The sequence below is a fragment of the Lepidochelys kempii genome, chromosome 5 (assembly GCF_965140285.1).
Source record: "Lepidochelys kempii isolate rLepKem1 chromosome 5, rLepKem1.hap1, whole genome shotgun sequence".
In the NCBI taxonomy this organism is placed as follows: domain Eukaryota; kingdom Metazoa; phylum Chordata; order Testudines; family Cheloniidae; genus Lepidochelys; species Lepidochelys kempii.
The window spans coordinates 84645981-84670541 of NC_136384.1; the positions used below are offsets into that span (position 1 = coordinate 84645981).

General features: G+C 43.1%; 1 protein-coding gene across 3 annotated transcripts in view; it reads left to right on the forward strand.

The window, feature by feature from the left end:
- Positions 1-16568, forward strand: part of LOC140911581 (tubulin polymerization-promoting protein family member 2) — a 31586-nt gene extending 15018 nt beyond the window's left edge. Inside the window, exons 1-4 of one of the 3 annotated variants that reach the window (XM_073344902.2) lie at positions 13672-13898; positions 15412-15588; positions 15772-15925; positions 16308-16568. In XM_073344902.2, the coding sequence (XP_073201003.1) occupies positions 15419-15588; positions 15772-15925; positions 16308-16490 (507 nt within the window). In that variant the 5' untranslated portion in view covers positions 13672-13898; positions 15412-15418 and the 3' untranslated portion in view covers positions 16491-16568. Of the gene's footprint in view, positions 1-13671; positions 13899-15411; positions 15589-15771; positions 15926-16307 lie in introns of those variants that run through there. The other 2 variants (XM_078852671.1, XM_073344899.2) reach the window with 2 other exon arrangements.
- Positions 16569-24561: the final 7993 nt, after the last annotated feature.

Sequence of the window (24561 nt, forward strand, 5' to 3'; positions counted from 1 at the left end):
AATAGCCACTGATGGACTTAACCTCCATGAATTTATCCAGTTCTCTTTTAAACCCTGTTATAGTCCTAGCCTTCACAACCTCCTCAGGCAAGGAGTTCCACAGGTTGACTGTGCTCTGAGTGAAGAAGAACTTCCTTTTATTTGTTTTAAACCTGCTACCCATTAATTTCATTTGGTGGCCCCTAGTTCTTATATTATGGGAACAAGTAAATAACTTTTCCTTATTCACTTTCTCCACACCACTCATGATTTTATAGACCTCTATTATATCCCCCCTTAGTCTCCTCTTTTCCAAGCTGAAAAGTCCTAGCCTCTTTAATCTCTCCTCATATTGGACCCGTTCCAAACCCCTAATCATTTTAGTTGCCCTTTTCTGAACCTTTTCTAATGCCAGTATATCTTTTTTGAAATAAGGGGACCACATCTGTATGCAGTATTCAAGATGTGGGCGTACCATAAGGGCACTAAGATATTCTCATCTTATTCTCTATCCCTTTTTTAATGATTCCTAACATCCCGTTTGCTTTTTTGACTGCCGCTGCACACTGCGTGGACGTCTTCAGAGAACTATCCACGATGACTCCCAGATCTTTCTCCAGATTAGTTGTAGCTAAATTAGCCCCCATCATATTGTATGTATAGTTGGGGTTATTTTTTCCAATGTGCATTACTTTACATTTATCCACATTAAATTTCATTTGACATTTTGTTGCCCAATCACTTAGTTTTGTGAGATCTTTTTGAAGTTCTTCACAGTCTGCTTTGGTCTTAACTATCTTGAGCAGTTTAGTATCATCTGCAAACTTTGCCACCTCACTATTTACCCCTTTCTCCAGATCATTTATGAATAAGTTGAATAGAACTGGTCCTAGGACTGACCCTTGGGGAACACCACTAGTTACCCCTCTCCATTCTGAAAATTTACCATTTATTCCTCCCTATGTTCCCTGTCTTTTAACCAGTTCTCAATCCATGAAAGGATCTTCCCTCTTATCCCACAACAACTTAATTTACATACAAGCCTTTGGTGAGGGACCTTGTCAAAGGCTTTCTGGAAATCTAAGTACACTATGTCCACTGGATCCCCCTTGTCCACGTGTTTGTTGACCCCCTCAAAGAACTCTAATAGATTAGTAAGACATGATCTCCCTTTACAGAAACCATGTTGACTTTTGCACAACAATTTATGTTCTTCTATGTGTCTGACAATTTTATTCTTTACTATTGTTTCAACTGATTTGCCTGGTACTTATGTTAGACTGTAATTGCCAGGATCACCTCTATAGCCCTTCTTAAATACTGGCATTACATTAACTATCTTCTAGTCATTGGGTACAGTAACTGATTTAAAGGACAGGTTACAAACCATAGTTAATAGTTCTGCAATTTCACATTAGAGTTCTTTCAGAACTCTTGGGTGAATGCCATCTGGTCCCGGTGACTTGTTACTCTTAAGTTTCTCAATTAATTCCAAAACCTCCTCTAGTGACACTTCAATCTGTGACAATTCCTCAGATTTGTCACCTACAAATGACAGCTCAGGTTTGGGAATCTCCCTAACATCCTCAGCCATGAAGACTGAAGAAAAGAATTTATTTAGTTTTTCCGTGATGACTTTATTGTCTTTACGTGCTTCTTTTGTATCTTGATTGTCTCGGGGCCCCACTGGTTGTTTAGCAGGCTTCCTGCTTCTGATGTACTTAAAAAACATTTTGTTATTACCTTTAGACTTTTTGGCTAGCTGTTCTTCAAAATTCTTTTTGGCTTTTCTTATTACATTTTTACATTTAATTTGGCAGTGTTTATGCTCCTTTCTATTTACCTCACTAGGATTTGACTTCCACTTTTTAAAAGATGCCTTTTTATCTCTCACTGCTTCTTTTACATGGTTGTTAAGCCACGGTGACTCTTTTTTAGTTCTTTTACTGTGTTTTTTAATTTGGAGTATACGTTTAAGTTGAGCCTCTATTATGGTGCCTTTGAAAAGTGTCCATGCAGCTTGCAGGGATTTCACTCTAGTCACTTTTCAGAGTAGCAGCTGTGTTAGTCTGTATCTGCAAAAAGAAAAGGAGGACTTGTGGCACCTTAGAGATTAACAAATTTATTTGAGCATAAGCTTTCGTGAGCTACAGCTCACTTCATCAGAATGCATTCAGTGGAAAATACAGTGGGGAGATTTATATACACAGAGAACATGAAACAATGGGTGTTACCATACACACTGTAAGGAGAGTGATCAGGTAAGGTGAGCTATTACCAGCAGGAGAGCGGGGAGGGGGAACCTTTTGTAGTGATAATCAAGGTGGGCCGTTTCCAGCAGTTGACAAGAACATCTGAGGAACAGTGGTGGGGAGGAAGGGGGGAATAAACATGGGGAAATAGTTTTACTTTGTGTAATGACCCATCCACTCCCAGTCTTTATTCAAGCCTAACTTAATTGTATCCAGTTTGCAAATTAATTCCAATTCAGCAGTCTCTTGTTGGAGTCTGTTTTTAAAGTCTTTTTGCTGAAGAATTGCCACTTTTAGGTCTGTAATCAAGTGACCAAAGAGATTGAAGTGTTCTCCGACTGGTTTTTGAATGTTATAATTCTTGACGACTGATTTGTGTCCATTTATTCTTTTACGTAGAGACTGTCCAGTTTGACCAATGTACTTTTGGCAGAGGGGCATTGCTGGCACATGATGACATATATCACATTGGTAGATGTGCAGGTGAACGAGCCTCTGATATTGTGGCTGATGTGATTAGGCCCTATGATGGTGTCCCCTGAGTAGATATGTGGGCACAGTTGGCAACGGGCTTTGTTGCAAGGATAGGTTCCTGGGTTAGTGGTTCTGTTGTGTGATGTGTGGTTGCTGGTGAGTATTTGCTTCAGGTTGGGGGGCTGTCTGTAAGCAAGGACTGGCCTGTCTCCCAAGATCTGTGAGGGTGATGGGTCGTCCTTCAGGTTATGTTGTAGATCCTTGATGATGCATTGGAGAGGTTTTAGTTGGGGGCTGAAGGTGATGGCTAGTGGCGTTCTGTTATTTTCTTTGTTGGGCCTGTCCTGTAGTTGGTAACTTCTGGGTACTCTTCTGGCTCTGTCAATCTGTTTCTTCACTTCAGCAGGTGGGTATAGTAGTTGTAAGAACGCTTGATAGAGATCTCGTAGGTGTTTATCTCTGTCTGAGGAATTGTAGCAAATGCGGTTGTATCGTAGAGCTTGGCTGTAGACAATGGATTGTGTGGTGTGGTCTGGATGTCACTGTACCTTTTAATTTCTGTTTAACTAACCTCCTCATTTTTGCATAGTTCCCCTTTCTGAAATTGAATGCCACAGTGTTGGGCTGTTGAGGTGTTCTTCCCACCATAGGAATGTTAAATGTTATTATATTATGGTCACTATTTCCAAGCGGTCCTGTTATATTTACCTCTTGGACCAGATCCTGCGCTCCACTCAGGACTAGATGGAGAGTTGCCTCTCCCCTTGTGGGTTCCTGTACCAACTGCTCCAAGAAGCAGTCATTTAAAGTATCGAGAAATTTTGCCTCTGCGTTTCATCCTGAGGTGACATATACCCAATCAATATGGGGATAATTGAAATCCCCTACTATTACTGAGTTTTTTATTTTGATAGCCTCTCTATTCTCCCTTAGCATTTCATCGTCACTATCACTGTCCTGGTCAGTTGGTCGATAATAGATCCCTACTGTTATATTCTTATTAGAGCAAGGAATTACTATCCATAGAGATTCTATGGAACATGTGGATTCATTTAAGATTTTTATTTCATTTGATTCTACATTTTCTTTCACATGTAATGCCACTCCCCGCACCGTACGATCTGTTCTGTCCTTCTGGTATATTTTGTACCCCGGAATGATTGTGTCCCATTGATTGTCCTCACTCCACCAGGTTTCTGCGATGCCTATTATATCAATATCATCCTTTAACACGAGGCACTCTAGTTCACCCATCTTATTATTTAAACTTCTAGCATTTGTGTACAAGCACAAATAAGTTATTAGTTTTTAATAGTAGTTATTAATTTTATTGCTCTGAGGCCACAGCCAAAATGTGGCCCACATTTTGCTTGGTGCTGTACACACATAATGAAAAGACAGTCTCTGCCCCAGGGAGCTTACAATTCAAGTATTCAGTGAGAGACAACAAGTGGATTCAGCAAACAGACAGGGGACCAAAGGCAGCCATGAGACAATGATTTCCTTCTTGTCTTCCCCTTTAGTGATTTGTATAAAGAATTTTCTGTGCATGTGGTATTCATAGAAGGTACTGGACTGAAAGCTGTGAAGACTGAAGCTCTCTGCTAATACAGTCCCAGTGCAGAATGGTAGTAACAATGCAAGGTTCCCTCCATTTGCGCACCAGTTTGCTTCAACATTGGGTCCCCCTACAGGAGGGAGATTTCAGACTCTATGCTCATTCATATCTTGATCTCTTTCTGAAAAGTTTACAATCTCAGTCTCTGTTTGATGGCAGCTGCAGCCTTTTCATTTGCAAAACACAGTTTATTTTCAAATGAGTCATTATATTTCCTACCACTGATGGAAACATAACGAAATCTCTGTTTTATTTTTTCATTGATATTCCTTGATGGAAACATATTAGTGTTTTAAAATCCCCCAAATGGCTAAACAAGCATTACTTCTGCTTTTGGAACTCACAACAGATTGTTAACAAAGTAATATTATTTCCTACACACAGTGCAAGGAGTCTACACACTGCAAACAGGGAGTTCTAAAATGCGAGCTAAATCGTCTTGTGTTGTGTAAGTCATGCTATGCTCAAGGCTTATTAACTGGGATGTTGTAAGTAGTTTTTTTACTTTTCACGGAGTGCGAGGTGAGATGATATAGCAGAAGGATAAAGTAATACAGACTGCAGATATAAACTTTTACAGTAACTTTGTTTAATAGCTACCTAAGCAAGGTCAAAGCTCTGTTTCCATATAGTAATTGAGCTTTGATCTTTATGCATTGACATTAGAGAATGTTGTTATTTCATAGATTAAAGAGGAAAAGTTAACAGAATGCTGTCCATTAATTATTTTATAGTTTGCCATTTTTCTTTCTTCCCATTACCTGAAACACATCCTAAGAAGCTTGAAATAACATTCTTCAGGGTTCAAACATGTCAGTCCAATCAATGGGAAAAGGAGAAAAAACAATAGCTATAGAAGGGACATTAAGGACCAGTTTCATGTCATGTGGGTGTATCTCTGTTGGGGGTCCCGCATATTTGCCTGTAAGGACATTGGGTGGCAACCTGTTCACACTACAGATAGGTTTCCAAAAGCTTGAAAGCATCTAAATTTTCCATAGGCTTAAGTGTTGGGTCTAAACTGCAAAATCCCACTGAAAGTCAATTGGACCTGGGCTCCTTAGGCACTTCTGTAATTTTTACCTCTTATAATTTTTGTTAAAGTGCTTGTTTTTGTAAACAAGAATGTAAGCATTAAAACAATATTAACATAATCTTTCTTGTACATGAAAACCAAGCTTCAATGACTGCTGATAAAACATCAGTGTCTGTACTAGTACGGTAAGTACAGTACAAAAGGCATGAAGAATTTAAGATATGCGTCTTTTAGATTAGTGTTGAAAAACTGCCAAGGGTCTTGTGCATACAGAAAAATGCTGTTGGAACAACATCCATATGACTGGACTTGTTGAAACATGTCCAAACCAAATCACTCATTACCAGATGATTTCATCCAATCAAGTCTGAGGCTAGTGCAGTTTTGATTATGGAGGGAGCTAATATATCAAAACAAGAAAATAGACTTCAGGAGCTAAATTAATTCATAGAATATCAGGGTTGGAAGGGCATCTAGTCCAAAACCCCCTGCTCAAAGCAGGACCACTCCCCAACATTTTTGCCCCAGATGGCCCCCTCAAGGATTAAACTCACAACCCTGGGTTTAGCAGGCCCATGCTCAAACCACTGAGCTATCCCTTCCACTTCTGTGATTTAACTCCAGGGAAGCAGGATTACACTACGGATGAATTTTACTAACATCATAGCATGTTTTTTTATTATTGTGATAAATTATTGTATGCCATCTTTCTTAAGAGGTTAGCTACAGCCTTGTGAAGGCCAGTCTGGAATTATTTAATAGTTTCTCTGTACCTCAGTAGATTTTCAACAAAGGGCATGTCCACTTAGCACTTGGGTAGTTAATGGCCATGCCAGCATATTGATTAGACACTGTAGACCAAGTTCGACTCTGATTTATGCCCATGCTATCCCATTCAAAACAAATAGGGATACAGGGTGCAGATATTGTCCTGCCTTCTCATCCTGTGTCTTAAGGATCTATCATCCGGCTGCAAAATATTTACTATGGGCCCCTCAGCCTGAGAGAAACTTTTATCTTTTTTCCCTTGTGGGCAGGTTCCTGGGGAAAAGAATTCTTCCTGCTCCCCAATACAACCAATGCAAACCAAAACCAGTATTCCATTCAAGTGAGTAGGAAGAGAAGGAAGCAGTATAAGGAGTGTCGATAAGTACGTGAGGGCTGCTAACCCTAGGCTGAGTTTGTTAGGCCCGAGGCCTCCAGGCTGCATTGAGACAAGGGCAGTAAAGACACTTTGAGAAGTATTGTAGCATCTACACAGTTTGAAACTTTTAAAACCAAGGTTCTTAAGAACAATTTCACTTACTACGTTTCCGTTGCTGTCCAGCACAGTCAGGCCCTGGTCTTCTTTAGGGCCTCTAGGGGGTATCATAGTAAGACTACTACTGCTAAAAATAAGGGAAAAATAAAAGGGGGAAACTTCATTTAAGTGTTCAGAATTAAGAACTGTACAGTGAAAACTGAATATTGTTTTCTTTTGGTCATGTTCCGTAATAACAGTACAAGAGTACTTGTTGACATCGATGTCTGTGAAACAAAACAAAAAAAAAAATGCAAATACATCTTCACACGGCATGTAGTTAACGTTAGCCTTCATTCCAGCACTCACAGATCATCTGGTTCCTTTTTGATCAGAGAAGTCTAACTTTCTGATACTGTTAAACACATCTAATGTTTTTCATTTATTTATTGTTACTAAGAGCACACTTTACAGACCCTGGCCACTAGAATATTTTCTGAATTATTTTTCATTGGATCCTGATTCATATTTAATGAATATTGATTATGTTTTTAGTCACACTAGTTCACAAAGTGGAAGCTTGAATAATTAATATTTGCACTCCTCTTTGTACTGGGATCATCAAATATTTTTTTTTTACAGTTTATAAATAAGGCTATGGGTATTTTTAGTAAAAAGAAAAGGAGTACTTGTGGCACCTTAGAGACTAACCAATTTATTAGAGCATAAGCTTTCGTGAGCTACAGCTCACTTCCTCAGATGCATATCGTGGAAACTGCAGCAGGCTTTATATATACACAGAGAATATGAAACAATACCTACTCCCACCCCACTGTCCTGCTGGTAATAGCTTATCTAAAGTGATCATCAGGTGGGCCATTTCCAGCACAAATCCAGGTTTTCTCACCCTCCACCCCCCCCCCCACAAATTCACTCTCCTGCTGGTGATAGCCCATCCAAAGTGACAACTCTTTACACAATGTGCATGACAATCAAGTTGGGCTATTTCCTGCACAAATCCAGGTTTTCTCACATCCCCCCCACCCCCATACACACACAAACTCACTCTCCTGCTGGTAATAAATTGGTTAGTCTCTAAGGTGCCACAAGTACTCCTTTTCTTTTTGCGGCTGTTACTCTGAAACTTCTAACACGGCTGTTACTCTGAAACCTGGTATTTTTAGTGTAAGTCATGGACAGGTCACGGGAAATAAACAAAAATTCATGGCCCGTGACCTGTTCATGACTTATACTAAAAATACCTGTGATTAAATTTGGTGGGGGGAGGGGGAATGCTGGAGGAGCATGGGAGGACCCCTGCAAGGGGGGGTGCCCATGGCCAGCAGCATCAGCTGCTGGTTGGCGGGGGACCACTCCTGGGGCCATGGACTGCGGCTGCTCCAGCTGGCCAGGGACTGCTGCCTGGGGTCACGGATTGCGGCTGCTCTGGCTGGCTGCCTGGGGACCATTGCAGGGGCTACAGGAGCAGCGGGTGGTATGGCTGTCCCTGGGGCTCCTCCAGCGGCTGGTGTGGCTGTCCCGGGGCCACCTGCGCAGGTGGCCCCAGAGCCCTGGGGTCAGCCACCCTGGTCCATGGAGAAGTCATGGAGGTCGTGGAAAGACATGAAATCCGTGACTTCTGCAACCTGTGTGACAGACATGGGGCCCGAGTTATAAATGATGAAATGTTCTTTTTAATAAAAAAAATCTTTCCCCTTACCAGAGGTAAGCAGAGTCTCACTTTAAATAAAACTGAGTGCCCTGTATGAAAGTTCAGCCTATTTGTGGCCAGTTAAAGAGTATTCTCTCTGAAGCGAATTGCAGAGTCCTTTACAGATTCTGTTTGACCAAAACTCAAGGCAAAAATCAGCCACCTCTCTATGTTCTCAATGTCTGATACTATAGATCAGTGATTTTAATAGACTTGTAGGGGTGCTAGTCTCAGGAAATTGGTCATTGGAAAAATATTTTTATTTTTTTATGGAGGGGAATGCACATACTATGGTCAGTGTCCTTAATACACAGGTTAGAATGGACAATTTCTGATTTATTTCTGAAAGTTAATTGGAATGGGCACCTCCAGGACCCAAGGACAGTAAGAGAAGGTCATATACCACACACTGGTTTTCGAATGCTGGTCTGGGGCTTCTTTGCTCACCATGAGCTATCTTGTGGCATTTACACTGTATCATTACGTCGAGGGCAGAGGAGTGCTTTCCTACCCAGAAAGAGCACGAGGAAAGACTGTCTTTAAGAGTTTTGCCAGGGGATTGGCCCATGAAGAAAGGCTATACCCAGATTTAAAATTTCTACTAAAACACTGTCATTATAATCCCATATGTTTAGGGACTACAAACCCTGTGATGATAAATTTCCCCTCTGAATTAAAATTTAACCTCTGAGCCTAAGAAAGGATTCATTTTCTGTAACATAAATGGAAAATTCATTATGAGAATTAAATTCTAAACCATAAAATAAAATAATATTAGGAGCAACTAAGTGTTTAATCTATTTTGCCTTATCTTAATTTCTGACAAGCTGTTTGTCACTTTTCTAAGACTAGGATTTTCTCTTCCTAAAACTCCGTAAATCCTTTCCTATAAAAATGGGTAATTATGCCCTGCTCATGATCTTGCTTTTACTCCTATAAATTTGCATCAAACATAGTATATTTGTTTACCTAGGCAGACATGATCATTGACTTTCTAGATAGGACAGCATATCACTCCACTGTACTTCACTTTGATTAAAAGTAAAACACTATGTAAATGGTGTTTCTGTTTAGAGTTTAAAAAGGCTAAGGTTCAACCTCAAAATACAGTACTGTTGACCTCAACAAGGGACAGGCTCAAGACACAAAACATACATCCACGTCTGCATCATGATTTCAAACTTCTCCATAGTTCAAAGGTTCTTGGATCTGCACTTTTGATTTTGGTCCATCTGAACTTTGAACAGCTCATTTTGATTGATTTCAAATGTTTAATACAGTTCTTGGGATTGTCAATATGTTAATGCCTTCATTCAAACAATTTCTCTGATCATGGCACTAAAAAGAATTTATGCTATAAACAGCTGCATGTGAAAAGAGAGGTTTATGTGATTATGGTCATAATTCAGAAAATATAGAAGCTACATAGTAATTTGGAATTAATTTATTCATAACAGCAGAAAAACATTCTTCTTGCATATTAAAGATTTTGATACTTTAATCTTTCTCTTTTCCTGAATTTCTGGTGTTCTGTATAACATGTATGCATTATTTTAGCATTGTAAGTGCCCTAACTATTTTCTTTTTTAGGCTCTACAAAATGTTTGGGTCTCCTTTAAATAGATTATCAGAATCCTCACAATGATATCAAAGCTGTCCTCCAACTTTCCTGAATAATTGTGTGTTTGAACAGAATCCTGAATTATACTGTTTCTTTAGTGGCTAAGCATTTTACTAGTGCAGATTCATCCCCTTACCTAGGGCTGAAGGTTGGGCAACCTACTGCATCCTTCATAATTTGTAAAGTTTTGAAAAAGTTGTTTTTTTTTGCTCTGGAAAGCGGAGATGTGGACATTGTGGGACTTCTTTAAAGAAGTCACAAAGGAGGGCCTTTTTTTGTGATCCTTCTCAGTGGCAGAAATAGAGCATTAACTTGTTCTCAGCCTCGTGTCTTCAGTGTCTGTCCACATGAGATTCTCATCTCAAACCTCACTAAACGGAGTTTGTAAGAGGCTGGCAGCAGCTCAATACTTAACTAGTTACATGGTACCAAATTTTGCACTCTCTTGTATAGACTTTGTTGAAAGCCCTGGATCTGCTGTAACTTCACTGAAGCAATGTAACTGGAACATTTTGAAAATTATTTTTCCATGTGATCTGTCTTCTTTAGACAAGAAAAGATGCTCTTTACAGGTAGGTCCTCCATGTTAAATGGATTAAGAACAGACTGACTGACAGGTGTGAAAAATAGTTGTCAATGCGGAATCATCATTACGTTGGGTGTGTTGCTAGTGGGTTTCTGTAGGGATTGGGAGTAGACCAGGTACTAGTTAACATTTTGATCAATGAGGTGGAAGTAAATATAAAACCAATGCTGATAAAAATTTACAGATGACACAAAGATTGGGGGAGTGGTAAATAATGAGGAGAGGAGGGCAGTTATACAGAGTAATTTGGATTGCTTAGTAAGCTGGCCCTAGTCAAACAAAATGAGTTTTAATACAGCCAAATGCAAGGCTATACATTTCGGAACAAAGAATGCAGGCTATACCTACAGAATAGACAACTGTATCTTGGAAAGCAGTGATTCCAAAAAGGATTTTAGGCTCATAGCAGACAAACAACAGAACACAAGCTCCCAGTGTGACGCTGTGACAAAAAGAGCTAATATGATCCTTGGAAGTATGAACAGGGAAAGTGTGACTAGGAACTGAGAAGTGAGAGCAATACTGGAATACTGTGACTGTTCTGGTGTCCACATTTTAAAAATGATATTGAAAAATTGGAGAGGACGCAGAAAAGAGGCACAAAAATGGTTTGAAGGGTTGAAAAAAATGCCTTACATTGAGAAAATTAAGGAGCTCAATCTACATAGTTTATCAAAAAGAAGAATGAGAGCTCGCTTGATTACTGTGTGTAAGTAGCTTAGTAGGGAGAAAATACAAGGAACTCATTAATCTAATTTAGCAGAGAAAGGCCAAACAAAACAAAATAAAAAGCAATGGCTGGAAGTTAAATTCAGACAAATTCAAATAAAAAAACAAGGCAACATTTTTAACGGTCAGGGTGATTAACTATTGGACAAACTACCAAGGGGAATGGTGGGTTCTCTACCTCTCGATATCTTCAAAGCAAGACTGGATCTCTTTCTGGAAAATGTGTGTTGGTCAAACACAAGTTATTGGGCTCAATACAGGGTAAAGTGGGTGAAAATCTCTGCTCAGTGTTACATAGGAGGTCAGACTAGGTGATCTAATGGTCCCTTCTGGCCTTAAAATGGATGAATGCTGGTGACACTAGATCTAAGCAATCAGGTGTAGGTTGACCCAAATATATTACTAAATTCATTACATGGTACTATCTAAGCACTTGTTTAAATTTAAGGTCTGATCCTGCACCACTGAAATCAGTATCGGTTTTACCATTGGCTTAACTGGGAACATGATCAGGCATTTTCTCTGGGTAAATTATAGTTAATTTACTTATCCACTTGTGCCTCCTCAGATGTTTAGCCAATAGGAAGCTTTCTGGTTGTACAAGGTTTCAAACAGTTCAGTTAACATTGCTGGAAAGATAAAATCAAACACCCAAGGAATACAATGCTCAACACAGTGGAACCCCAATCCTGACTATGGCCTCTGAGCACTATTGTAATCCTAATAAATAATAATACCAAAGTCAGGTGGATTTGTGAAACTCCCTGAAGCCACAACTATAATCTCAGAAACATCTCACCGTTTATTCTTACTAAGAAGTGGGTCTTATCTGTGAGTTTCCAGACCTCTGAGCCGAGTAAAAAATGGATACAGCTTTCAGTTGTAGAGCTAAAACAACTCCAGACACATTCTGCTCTTGTATGTGAGTGTGGGGCTGCCACTAATGGAATGCTTTTATAAAAACTGTTTCCACATAAGTGATAGTGAGGAGTATTGTACTGTTTGGCTCAGTGTATAGTGTGCTAGTGGTGGTCATGGTTGAGATAGGAAACGGTTATGTTGTTGGGTGAACTGTCTGGAGTTTCCCATTTTAGAGGAGCACTGTTTATGCCTTATAATATTCCTCCCCATCCAGAAAGTTAAACTTATATGTGTTTTAATAACAAAGGCCCCATGTATTATGCTACATAAACATGGACTAAATTTGTCAGAAATGCTTATCTAGAAATTGCCAGTTCTGCGCATGCATGCTGAGGGGAACAGAAACCTTGTGTAATGGTTTCTCTCTGATATTCTAGCTCCTGGACTAAATAACGGTCACTTGTGCTAACTAATATTACCACACAGGCTATCCTAGCCTGGATTAAACTGGCATGGAGAGGACTGCTGACTACATTACATTGAAGTACAGATTATACTCTCCTTGTAGTATGAAGCAACCCCCCAACGTACATGCTGAGGTGCAGTACTGCTCTGAAACATGAATAACAATAGCATTGTGGGGATTTCATATTCTGTCAATGACTTCTAAAGCAACTTTGCCCAATTTATCAGTCAAAAGATCTCCTTCAAACTGCAGTTGGTTTCTTTCTTTCTGGCACACCATTAGGCACAGGTTCAAATATATCTTCAGTAATAACTTTATTATAACTGATATTTTAGAGACAATGGGATTGCATGTGTTTTATGGAGGATGGAGTTTGGCCTGCAAATTTTCCATTCTTACAGCACATGCAGCAGAAGGAAAGAACCCGCTTGACTTTCACATCCCAGGCTGAGTTTGCAATCTTTTGACTTGTAAAGTGAATACATTTGATTTGGAATCACTGAGAGATAATAAACATGGAATCCCAGGGCTTATTGTATTGATTACATCCAGGTGAAATATTTTTGGTAGAAACTTTTTGGGAAGAAAAATTCAGATTTTTGTGACACAAAAATGTTTTGCAAATTTGCGTCAGTTTTGCCAAATATTTCATTTTGGGAGGGAAACAAATTCTGAAAAAATCTAAACTTTTCATTTTGACATTTTTGAAACATTTCATTTTATGGTTTGTAATAACTTTTCATTTAAAAATTTCCTGTAATTTTATCTTTCACAAAAATAAAAAAATGTCTAAAGCTGGTCAAAATTCAGCATTAGGTTTCAACTTTGTCAAAACAAAACCTGCAATGATTTTTTTTTCTTTTTGAGCTGTAGATAATTTACATTTTTGGTCCAACCTGAAATTTGTTTTTGTTTACTTTTCAAAATTGCCAATGAACCAAACAATTTGTTATTTTCAGTTTTAGTATAAATTCCTTTTTCAGAGTATAATAAACTTTAATGGATTGATTCTCCTCTTGTTACACACAAATTATTTCCATTAACATTAGTAGGAATAATACACATGCATAGATGGGTGAAATGAGTCGTCATGTGCATGTGACTTCAGAAGGGAAAAAAATCCATCTCTTGTTTTTTACTCTTTTGACTTAGAGAGCTGCCTTATTCTACAAAGTTACTGTTCTGGAAATTCACCTAACTCTTTCGAGGACAGTAAGTGCTGGAGCCAGAAGCACAAGGAAAGCCACCTCTTGATTGATTTCTACTAACTGTTTGGGCTGTGAAGAGCAGTGATAAGCTTTCTGTGTGTTTAGGAATGAGTGATGGTGGGTTTGAAGACACTGGGAGTTTTTCTGTTTACTTCAATGGAGCCAGGCTTTCATTCCGAGGGTTTTGGCATTAGGGGATGCTCCTGGGCAGGGAATCCATTTCCTAATTTTTTCCCAAATAATGTTGTAAAATAATATGTAGTTGGGTATAAAAATTTCTCATCCTTCAACCCAATTCCCCAAATACCACCACTGATGTCAGCACTCAGGTGGGTGGGCAAGTGATGACATCACAAACAACTGATGAGGTTACAATAGGTGGTTCAGCCTGAAACCCCAGTCTCTGGTGCTGATGGCTTAAAGTAGTTGACCTCCTCCCAAGAGAAACACGCAACAAGCAGACAAAGGGCCAGGAATATCTGCACACTCAGGTTAGCCCAGCCTCTGGATAAGGAGTCAGTATTAGAGGGGAAAGGGATCAGTTCTGATTTTAGTTATCCCTTGGACTAAATCCAGAGACACTACATTCAGTAAATTCTTTTGGGATTTCAGATGAGTGTCTCTGGATATACCCAGGTGAGCAATCTGGTTCTTCCTTAGAGTTCTGGAAGCACTGGGAGTACTTTAAAAACCCTATCAGCCCCAAAGAAACTTGAAGGACAGAACCAGTGGGTGAAGGGACGTGGGTGTCAATAGGACATGATGGAAATTTCCAAGAAGCCTAAGGAGCTTAGACACTCAAATCCCTTTAAAAATCAACAGAATTGGAGTGCCCAGCTCCCTTGTATTGCTTTGAAAATCCTGGCATTTTCTCTCTCAAGTCTAAATCCAATAGTTCTTCGTCTGAATCAATTGACAATTAATGGAATATTGACAAACGGTCAGAAGAGGCTATAGAGCTATGTCTGGGGAATTAGTGAGAGGGAGAGTTTGATTGATCTGGGTTTGATTTTAAGCTCAGCCAAAGACTTAAACTAGGATTTTCAGATCTGCCTAAGGGGATTTGACAACCAGTCTCCATTTAATTTTAATGGGAATTGGATGTCCTAATTGCTTAGACAGCATTCAAAATCTCAGACTTCATTTCTCCATCCCTTAGTTCTCCATCGATAAAATGGGAATAATTCCCTTCCTCAGAGGCTAAATTTAGGGATATGGTGAGGCTCAGATACTATGGTAAGAGGGGCCTAAATAGGGAGCTATGGTCTGACCTACCAACTTCATTCACTGCGGGGAGAAAGCAGACCATGCAGGAATCTTTGGGTAGAATCCAAAGAGCTGGAGCTCTGACTATGGTTGTGGTTTCCAAAGCTGTCCAGAGGATTTAGGCTGCCCAATTTCTATACATTTTAATAGAATAAGACTGACACACTCCCTCCCCACAAATCCCAACTCTCTAGAAATAACACCCACCCATTTCTTTTCTCTCCCCAGACACCCCACTCCTAAATTCCAGTTGTCTTTATGTAAATATCATTATGACCCCAACAACATAGTCTCAGGGTGAAGGGGTTGTAGTGGTGATGTCTTGGTGGGGAGGCCCAGCCTAACAGTCTCCCTCTTTCCCTAGCTGGAGGATGTCGGAGTTGGAGAAAGCCTTCCGTAAATTTGCCACGTATGGTGACACGGCTGCCACTGGCAATGATATGACGGGCAAGAACTTCTCCAAGATGTTGAAGGATTGTGGCGTAATGGACGGGAAGGCCGTGACCAGCACCGATGTCGATATTGTGTTCAACAAAGTCAAGTGAGTGGGCAATGGAGAAGAGATGGGAGCAACAGATAAGGGAGGGAAGGGAAAAACAAAGAGAGGTGAAGAGCTCATTCCCCAGTGTGATGAGTATAGTGGGAATGTTCTGGACCTTTTGCTGACACTGCAGCTCCCTGGCCCAGTGGTAACTTCCCATGTCTCTCTTCCCTCTCACTGCAGGACCAAAGGCGCTCGCACCATCAACTTCGCTGAATTCCAGCAGGCCATGAAGGAACTGTGTAGCAAGCGGTTCAAGGGCAAGTCTCCTGAGGAGGCCCTGCAGGCTGTGTACGCACTGATGGAGGGCAAGGAGCCAGCCAACGTGGGTGTAACGGTGAGTTACCAGCTCTCCCTAAGGTGTCCCTAACCTGGCACCCCCTCACTTCCCTGCCCCAGTACCAGATCTCCCTGCCCTCTGTACAGACCCTACTTGGGGCAGGAATGAACCTGCTCTGAGGTCTCTTCTTTTCTTCCACCTGCCCAAGATCCCACTTCACTCAGGAAAAGAATGAGCATAATGTGAGGCATCCCACCACAGAGATAACACCCCACTCAGGGCAGGAACTAACCTAATGTGAGCTTCATGGAGATATTACATTCCCCGGAAGCAGGAATGAGCCCAGTACAACCCCCACACAGGCCCCAACCTTTGGGATAGGCCTGAAACTATTGTGAACTCCACCCTCAATTCCGCTGACTTTTGCTGTCTCTTGCAGAAAACCACCACAGCTGGTGGGGTTGATAGACTGACAGACACCAGCAAATACACAGGCTCCCACAAGGAACGGTTTGATGAGAGCGGCAAAGGGAAAGGGATAGCTGGACGTGAGGACGTGACCGATAGCAGTGGCTATGTTGGGGCCTACAAGGGAGCTGGCACCTATGACAAGAAACACTAGAGTTGGCACTGCACCTTAGGAAGCCCTACACCCTGTCATCGCCTGTAGGCTAGGAGGGAGGCCATTAAACATCTCATGCTCAGTGCACCTTGGATTCTTTGTGTGTGTTACTCCTGAGGGAATACTGCGCCACTCCATGCACACAGAATTCATGTCCCTCACCGATTTCTTTGCTTATCTGCAGAAAAAATGACTTCTGACAGGGAAGCAAAGGGAAGCCTCAAGAGCAGTCATGTGCCCCTCCCCAGCACTGCAGGTGTGTTGATTCGGGCACCCGGAACAATAGGCAGAGAGATAAATTACCGTGGGGGTGCGGGAGGCTGGGGTTGACCTGGCTGGAGGCTCCTACCCTGTGCTGAGCTCAGCTGCTAGTTCTGGTTGGGTTGGGGTGTTTCTGGGACAGGCCAGGCCTTGCGCTTTATCTGGGTTGGGTGCAGCCTCACCGCCAACTCCATGTTGGGGGTGGCTTCAGGGTGATCTCCCATCCCACTGCAATGCTGGAGCCTCCACATTTATTTATTGACAAATAAAATATGCAGAATTTTAAAATATTGTGTGCAGAATTTTTAGGCACAGAATTCCCTCAGGAATAGTGTATGTGTGGGTGTTTGACTCCCAAATAAGGTTGCCTCGTGTCCGGTTTTTGACTGGAACGTCCGGTCAAAAAAGTGACCCTGGCAGCTCCAGTCAGCACTGCTGACTAGGCTGTTAAAAGTCCAGTTGGTGGTGGGAGTATGAGGACGGGACCTGCAGCAGCTCTCTCTGTGGAGCTCAGGCGTGGTGCGAGCCCTGGCGGGCACGTATCCCAGCAGAAGGGCTGGGAAAGGCATTTGGCTGCAGGCTGGGGCCAGCAGTGTTAATCCGGGACAGTAGCTGCCGCAGTGGCCAGGGTGGATCCCTCAGGATCAGGCACTGTGGCCTTTAGGAACTGCTTTCAGCCCCCTCCCTGACCTGCAGAATGCCCCCTGGCCAACGGGAGCAGAAAGAAGAGACAGCCCAGCTCCCCATGGATTACATGAAGCCGGCATGAGGGCAGGGGGCCAAGGTGAGCTGTCGCTGGCTGTCCCATAGCCTGTTCCCAGAGGCTGCTGTGCCGGGCTTGTTTCGGGACCATGCAACCAGCAGGTAAGGGGCTGTAGGCTTATCAGTCTCCTCCCGAATGGGCTGCCCAGAAGCATGGGACTAAAGTTGGGCTGCTCTCCCTGGGAACGGGTCCGAGCAGAGCCAGGCAGCAGCTGGGCATGGATGCCCGAGCCAGTGGCTGGAGTGGTGGGGAAAAAGGAGAGGGGCTGGGGATCACTGCAAAGGGTGTGGGGATGAGGAGGGAATCTGCAGCAACTCTCTCCCTAGAGCTGCTGTGATTTGGGCTACAGTGGGGTCACAGCAAGCCAGGGGCAGCAGTGAGGTATGTGTGTGTGTGTGTGTGTGTGTCACTTGTGGGGAATTCACTCCCCTTCTCCCCTCCCACCCCCCGCATTCCAGAGAACAAGATAAACTTTTGTCCTTGGTGCACTGGTCAAGCCATGTGTCCAGGATTCATGGCAGACAGAGCGGCCTCTGAGCCCCTGGAAATGCCAGAGCAGTGCTGATGTGGCTGCTATTTAAGGGGCCCCTGCGACTGACCCAGCCAGAGCCGCCTGGAGCCTGCACCCCAAACCCCCTCCCATGCCCCTGCCACAACTCAGCACCCCCCTCCCAGACCCAACCCCGATCTCCCTCTCACACTTGGCCCCAGCCCAGACCCCCCCTCCTGCACCCCAAACCCCTCAGCACCACCCCAGAACCTGCACCCCAGCTGGAGCCCTCATCCCCTCCCACACCCAACCCCCTGCCACAGCCTGGAGCCCCCTCCCACACTCCAAACCCCTTGGCCCCAGCCCAGACCCCTCTAACTACTCATCCCCAGCCCCACCCCAGAGTCTGCACCCCCAGTCAGAGCCCTCAGCTCCCCCTACCTCAGCCCGGTGAAAAGGAGCAAGTGAGCCGGGTGTGTGGGGGGGGGGGTAAGAGCAAGGGATGGAGTGATCGGGGACAGGGCCTTGGAGAATGGGAAGGACCTTGGGGCAAGGCGTGGGGCAAGGGTGTTCGGTTTTCTGCAATTAGAAAGTTGGCAACCTTACTCCCAAGTCTAGGATTACAAGGGGCCAGAACAGCTAAACAGGTAAAATACCTGGATGCGGGACTGGAAGAGTCCCATCCAAATATGAACAGGTCCAGCCCAGCTCAGTGCAGGATCCTGACACCATGCTGTTTTGGCTGCTGTCTGGTGGAATCCTCAGCTCTATTTTCAGGATCATGTTTATCAAAGCTCCCACTAGTTATAGATATTAGCAGGAGCAGGAATGAAGCTAGCTCTAGAGTGCTGCAGAGAATGGCAGAAAGCCAATGTGAGGAGATGCTGATCTGGGTTGTCAATACAGATGGGTTCTATTCATAGAGGAAAGAGAGGGAAGGGTTTGCTAGAGTTTTTCAATCCAGTAGCAATATAGGGCTTATGAAACATGAATGTTTAGTCCTGATTCCACTCTTTGGTGTGATTTAGTAGTTAGAACAGGAGGGAAGCAAGGAGTCAGGACTCCTGGGTTCTCTTCTCAGCTGTTTATGGGGAGCGAGCTCTTACATGATAAACAAGAGGGTAAGTCAGGACTCCTGTAGCTGCTCTGCCACAGTTCCTGTATGACCTCAAGCAAATCACTAAAGCTTTGTGCCTCAGTTTCCCCATGTGTAAAATTGGGCTAATCTTATTTTCTCCCACCCAATAGACCAAATCCAAGCTTAGTTATACCAGTGTAAATGTGCGGTAATTCCAGTCAAGTTAATGGCATTACTCCAAGTTTACATATCAGTAATTGACCAGAAAAGATAGCCCTTAATCTACCATGTCTATTTAGATTATGAATGCATTCCTCCCACACCTACCTATGCACGCTGTAGAACAAGGGTTCTCAAATGTCCTTACACCACAACCCCCTTCTGACAACAAAAATTACTATACGACCCCCAAGAGAGGGGACTGAAGCCTGAGCCCTCCCAAGTCCTGCGGCCCTGGGTGAGGGTGCCAAACCCTGAGCCCCAATGCCCTAGGTGTGTGTGTGTGTGGAGCTAAAGACCAAGGGCTTCAGTCCCACGCAGGGGGCCTATAACCTGAGCCCCACCATTCAGGGCCCCAGCAAGTCCAATGCCAACCCTGGTGACGCCATTCAAACGTGTTTGTGACCCGCTTTGAGGGTCTAACCCACAGTTTGAGAACCAGTGCCTTAGAACAAGAAGAGAGAGTATTGGCAGTGGGTTAACATGCTGTTGGGAAAGGCTAGCCCCTGGCCTCCCCTTCTGGCCAAGGGCCTGCCCCTGCCACCTATCCCCACTGAAGCCCAGAACACACACTCCTCCATGCCTGCTGGCCCCCCGCGCATGCCCCCAGTGGTGGGCAGGCGGATGGCATGCCGGAGCACCCCCCAGTCCCAGTCAGGTGGTGTGGTGGGAGCACCCCCAACCCAGAGTGCGGGATGGGTGGCCCAGTCCCAGAGCCCAGCCCTGGGCCTTGTGTGCACCGGCCCCAGCCTCTCAGCCACAGAAGAATGGGAAGGGAACTGAAGCAGGCAGAAGGGAGCATGGGGGACGCGGAGCGTGGGTAGAGCCACACCAGGCTGTTTGCGGAGGCACAGTCTTCCCCTGCCTATGCTACCTGCCGCCCATGTGGGCGAGCCAAATCACAGCTGGGCTACGAAGAGCAGCAGTCCCAGCAACACAGAATCCCCTATTAGTAATCTAGGAAGGCAGGGATGACCAGGGTATGAAGTGATGCACTCGAGGAATCACAGCACCCCCTTAGCATCTGTCTGGGGAGAAGCAACAGGAGTGGGTGGAGAGGGGAGTAATGCATGCAGCACAGTGCTCCCTGGTACGAGGTTTGACAGATGGCGCACTGCCAAGGTAATGAGGGTGGCACCTGTAGCTTCACAATGCCCCCTTGTGTTAGGCTGTGGTGACAGGGCACAGCCAGGGTGGTGGCATGCCCAGCTACATAGTGTCCCTTCACAGCCAGGCTGGTGAGACAGGGCATGACCAGGGGACAAAGGAGGCTTATTGCCATTTTTTTCCTGTCCCTCAGTGCAGGCAACTTTACAGGCTTCAAATACTTCAGCTAGGATATGGAATACAGCAGGGGTTCTCAAACTGGGGGGGTCATGAGGGTATTATATGGGGGGGCGCAAGCGGTCAGCCTGCACCCCAAACCCTGCTCTGCATCCATCATTTATAATGGTGTTAAATATATTAAAAAGTGTTTTTAATTTATAAGGGGGGGGGTCACACTCAGAGGCTTGCTTTGTGAAAGGGGTCACTAGTACAAAAGTTTGAGAACCACTGGGATACAGCATGTACCAACCTCCTTTGAATATCCTCCTTCATTACCCACATTCACCCTCTGGCATGACAGTTGACTCTAACCCCATGTGACTTCCCCTCCTAAACTGCGGGAAGGTGTCATGGGTGTTAGGAAGGGGAGGGGCAGTAAAACTTTAGTTAAGGAGGCAGTGGAGTCCTGAAGGATTTGAGGGGAAGATTTCCCCTGGGGCTGTCATTGCTCTCTGCCCTCTAGCCCCTGCCTGGTCTGGTCCTCTGCATGTATCCAATTGTATCCTGCTGTGGAGCAGAGAAACATTAAATGCAGGGGACTCCATTTTGCGGGAAGGAGCAGTCATGGAGGGTCTCCCCTTTGGCATGCGTGAGGAGGGAACTGGGGACTCCTGGTTAGTGTAGGTGGGAGGCCTGGGGCAATATGTTAAGATACGGAAATGCACAGAAATACCTAAACAACCTTAACCTGCCCTGTAGTGACAAAACAAAATGGGTGTGTGTCTCATTAAAAATAAATTTAATCAACTCTGTAACCACAATCACTAAAAGGCCTTAATCATAATCATATGGTTAGTGCATGGTGTCACTACAGGGCAGAGTTAAGGTTGTTTAGGTGCCATAACTGTATTTCCATACCTTAACACATTTGGATATCTTTTAATGTCAAAGCTTAACTCCAAATTTCACAGGTTTATAATGTTTGGTTTAGAAATAATTGCCACAGCTCTGTAACAGATTTTAGCCTACATGACTGATACCTATTATTATTAATTTATATTACTGTAACACCCCTAGTCACAGGACGTCATTGTGCTAGACCCTTCACAAACTGAACAAAAACCCGCCCCTTCCCGAAGAGCTTATATGCTCTCAACCTTAACTCCATCTTTACATAGTATTTGTCTGCAAATAGAATCTGAATTTTAAATATTTTATATGTATAAATATATTAAATACTTATCAGTTACATTTTCAGCCATGGTAGAAACATTACCTAGTTACTATAATCCTAACCTATGTAGTTAGGGTTAATTAACATACAGTTGTAAAGTGCTTTGAGATCCCCGAGTGCAAAGATGAGAAGACCAAAGATGAGAAGTATTTTTCTTGGAGAAAATATGTAGTAGAGAGAAACACGAACAATATTTCAAAATAGTAGGGGAAATAAACTAAGAACATATGGAGGAAAATACAAGCCTCATCCTTGCATTTTATGGCAGAACTCTGAATAGTCAGCACACAGCATCTGTCCTCAGCGCTGCTTGTTTTAGTACGTTATGTCCTGTACAATACTGCAAGCAAAGTACATGTACGTTAAGAGAGATGAGGACATTATCCAAAAAAGCTATTGCACCAGATGAAACAATCATAGAACATTCTCTTGTCACTTTGTTTTCCAGGGCAAACCAGTGTTTTGTTTATACAGTCAGCAGGCAACTGCAACAAGTATAATATTTCATAGCTACTTTGTTGGCTCTCTTATTTGCTTCCAGAAACAGCTCTGCTTCCCTAATATTGTACTTAGTGTTCAGGAGTCAATGTGACTCAGAGGCTGTGGGACTAATAAGGGTAATAGCATTCCCCCACATAGAGACCCATTGCCCCACTCTCACCATTGCCCCATTCTGGGTGGTAATGGTAGAAGCCATCCCCATTGGGCATACCCTCAATTCTCTTTGAGAAGGCTAGGGCCTCCTTCCTTTCCAGCCCAGTGCTTCCTTTCTTCCAATGGGCTGCGAGCCATCCCAGAGGAGAGAGGCCTCAACCCCCCACTCCCCACAGAATACAAGCAGAGAACTATGGGTGAGTACGCCCTCCTGACACTCCAGCAGAGTGTTCTGTGTATGGGGGCCTTTACAAACAACCTCTCAGTTTGTGCTCTCTTTCCCCATTATGGTGGAGCCAATCTGTGAGGAGATCCCTTCAGGAACTACAGAGGGAACCTCTGTCATAATTGCTCCTTGCCTGTGAACTGTCACTCTTCCCAAGTGATAGAGACTCTTCTAGCGTCACACAGACCTTCTACCAGCTGGACTGGTAAAACCATTTGGACAAAATTCTACTAATGTCAAGGGAAAAGGGAAACACTAGAACCCCAGCTGTTCCAGCTCTTCTGGATTTCTTAAAGGATGACCATGCAAAAACTCTGCTCTTACAGAAAAAAACCCCAAAATAGTATTCTGAGGATAATCTTCATATTCTAGTGTTGTTGGTAACTAAGATTTAACTCTTTCTTCCACACATCACAGAAAGGTCTCTTTTTGCCTTGGCTTACAGTGGCAATGGCCCTCAAGGCCCTGAAATAAACTTGTGAATAAAAAAGCTGATCATAAGAAACGGCATCTTCTTTTGTCTCAAAGCAGAAGAAAGCTACAAATTTTGACTCCTACAGAAAACATTTACCCCCCCCCCCCCCGCAGTTCTGCTGAACACAGCAAGTACAAAACAGATGGAGTTCACATCAGCTATTAAATTTCCAGAAATATAAATCAGAGGTTTGATTTCAGGATTACTTTATAGCCTGTATACATTGTTTACAGTAGATACTGTCACAAAGTATCTGCTGAACAAATTGAACAGTTAGGAATTTAATATACAGGTATACAATAGTCAGATTTTTGAAGGGAACAGTTTGGATGCAACAAAAAAGAATTGCACAATAATTTCCTGGTATAAAGTTATGTAAACAAATTCAAGAGGGTTTTTGTTTTTTTTTTGTAAAAAAAGCTTGCACAGAAGCAGCTGTGGGAGCTTTGGGAACAAATTGTGAACTTTGTACTTGTGTTTGTGTGTACTGCAAGTTCTGTTTGGCATTAAAATGGATACAATCAGACAATTGAGGGTGACTTTCTGAGGCATGACTTACTCCATACTTCATCCATCCTTTAACCTAAATTGTGCCGCACTGTATCACTAAGAAGAATCAGTACTTATTCTACTTGCTCAATATATGCAAAAACTATGAATGGGTCAAGAATGCCAGACTCACAATCCCTAGTGTCTAAACCCTTTCACTCTCTGTGAGTGGATGGACAGAGTCAGAGTCTATTGAAGAATTTAAAAATAGTACCAGAGCCAGGCAGGGTTCTGCAATAGCACAGCAAGGATAGAGCCTACAATTGAATATATAAAGAAGAAAGGGGCTGTCCTAGCATTCTGAAAGACAGGAGCAGCCATGAAATATACAATATCTTGTTTGGCCTGGATTTTTACAATTACATTGCCAAGTGTCGTACAGTCGCTGTGTATTGCAGTGTGCAGAACCCCTACCTGATTTTTTAAAAAGTGGTTGCTAAATGAAAGAGGGCAAAATAGAAGGGCAAGCTTTTGGGGTTTTTTTTGGGGGGGGGGCAAACTTTTCAGATACACAGTGGGCACAATTCAAAAGTTTCCTTTTACCTGGTTTTCCATTCAGCATGAGCGTAATGGTTTTAGTGATACTGCTGTTGTCGAGAAGGAATATTGCACAAACTACCACATTATTCCAAATATGGAAAAGAAAACCATTTATGTGCACACACAGTAGTGCAGTCATGTCTTCAAAACAGACATGTAAATGTGCATTCAGAGAAGCAACTGCACTCCTAATATTGTAGTTTTTGTCTGTGTGCTAAATTACTTGCTGTGCTTTTAAACCTTTATTTTGAAAAGGGGAAGGCAGCCATTGCAACACCTCTTCCATGTCCCTTCCCCACCATCTGGCGCTGGGCAG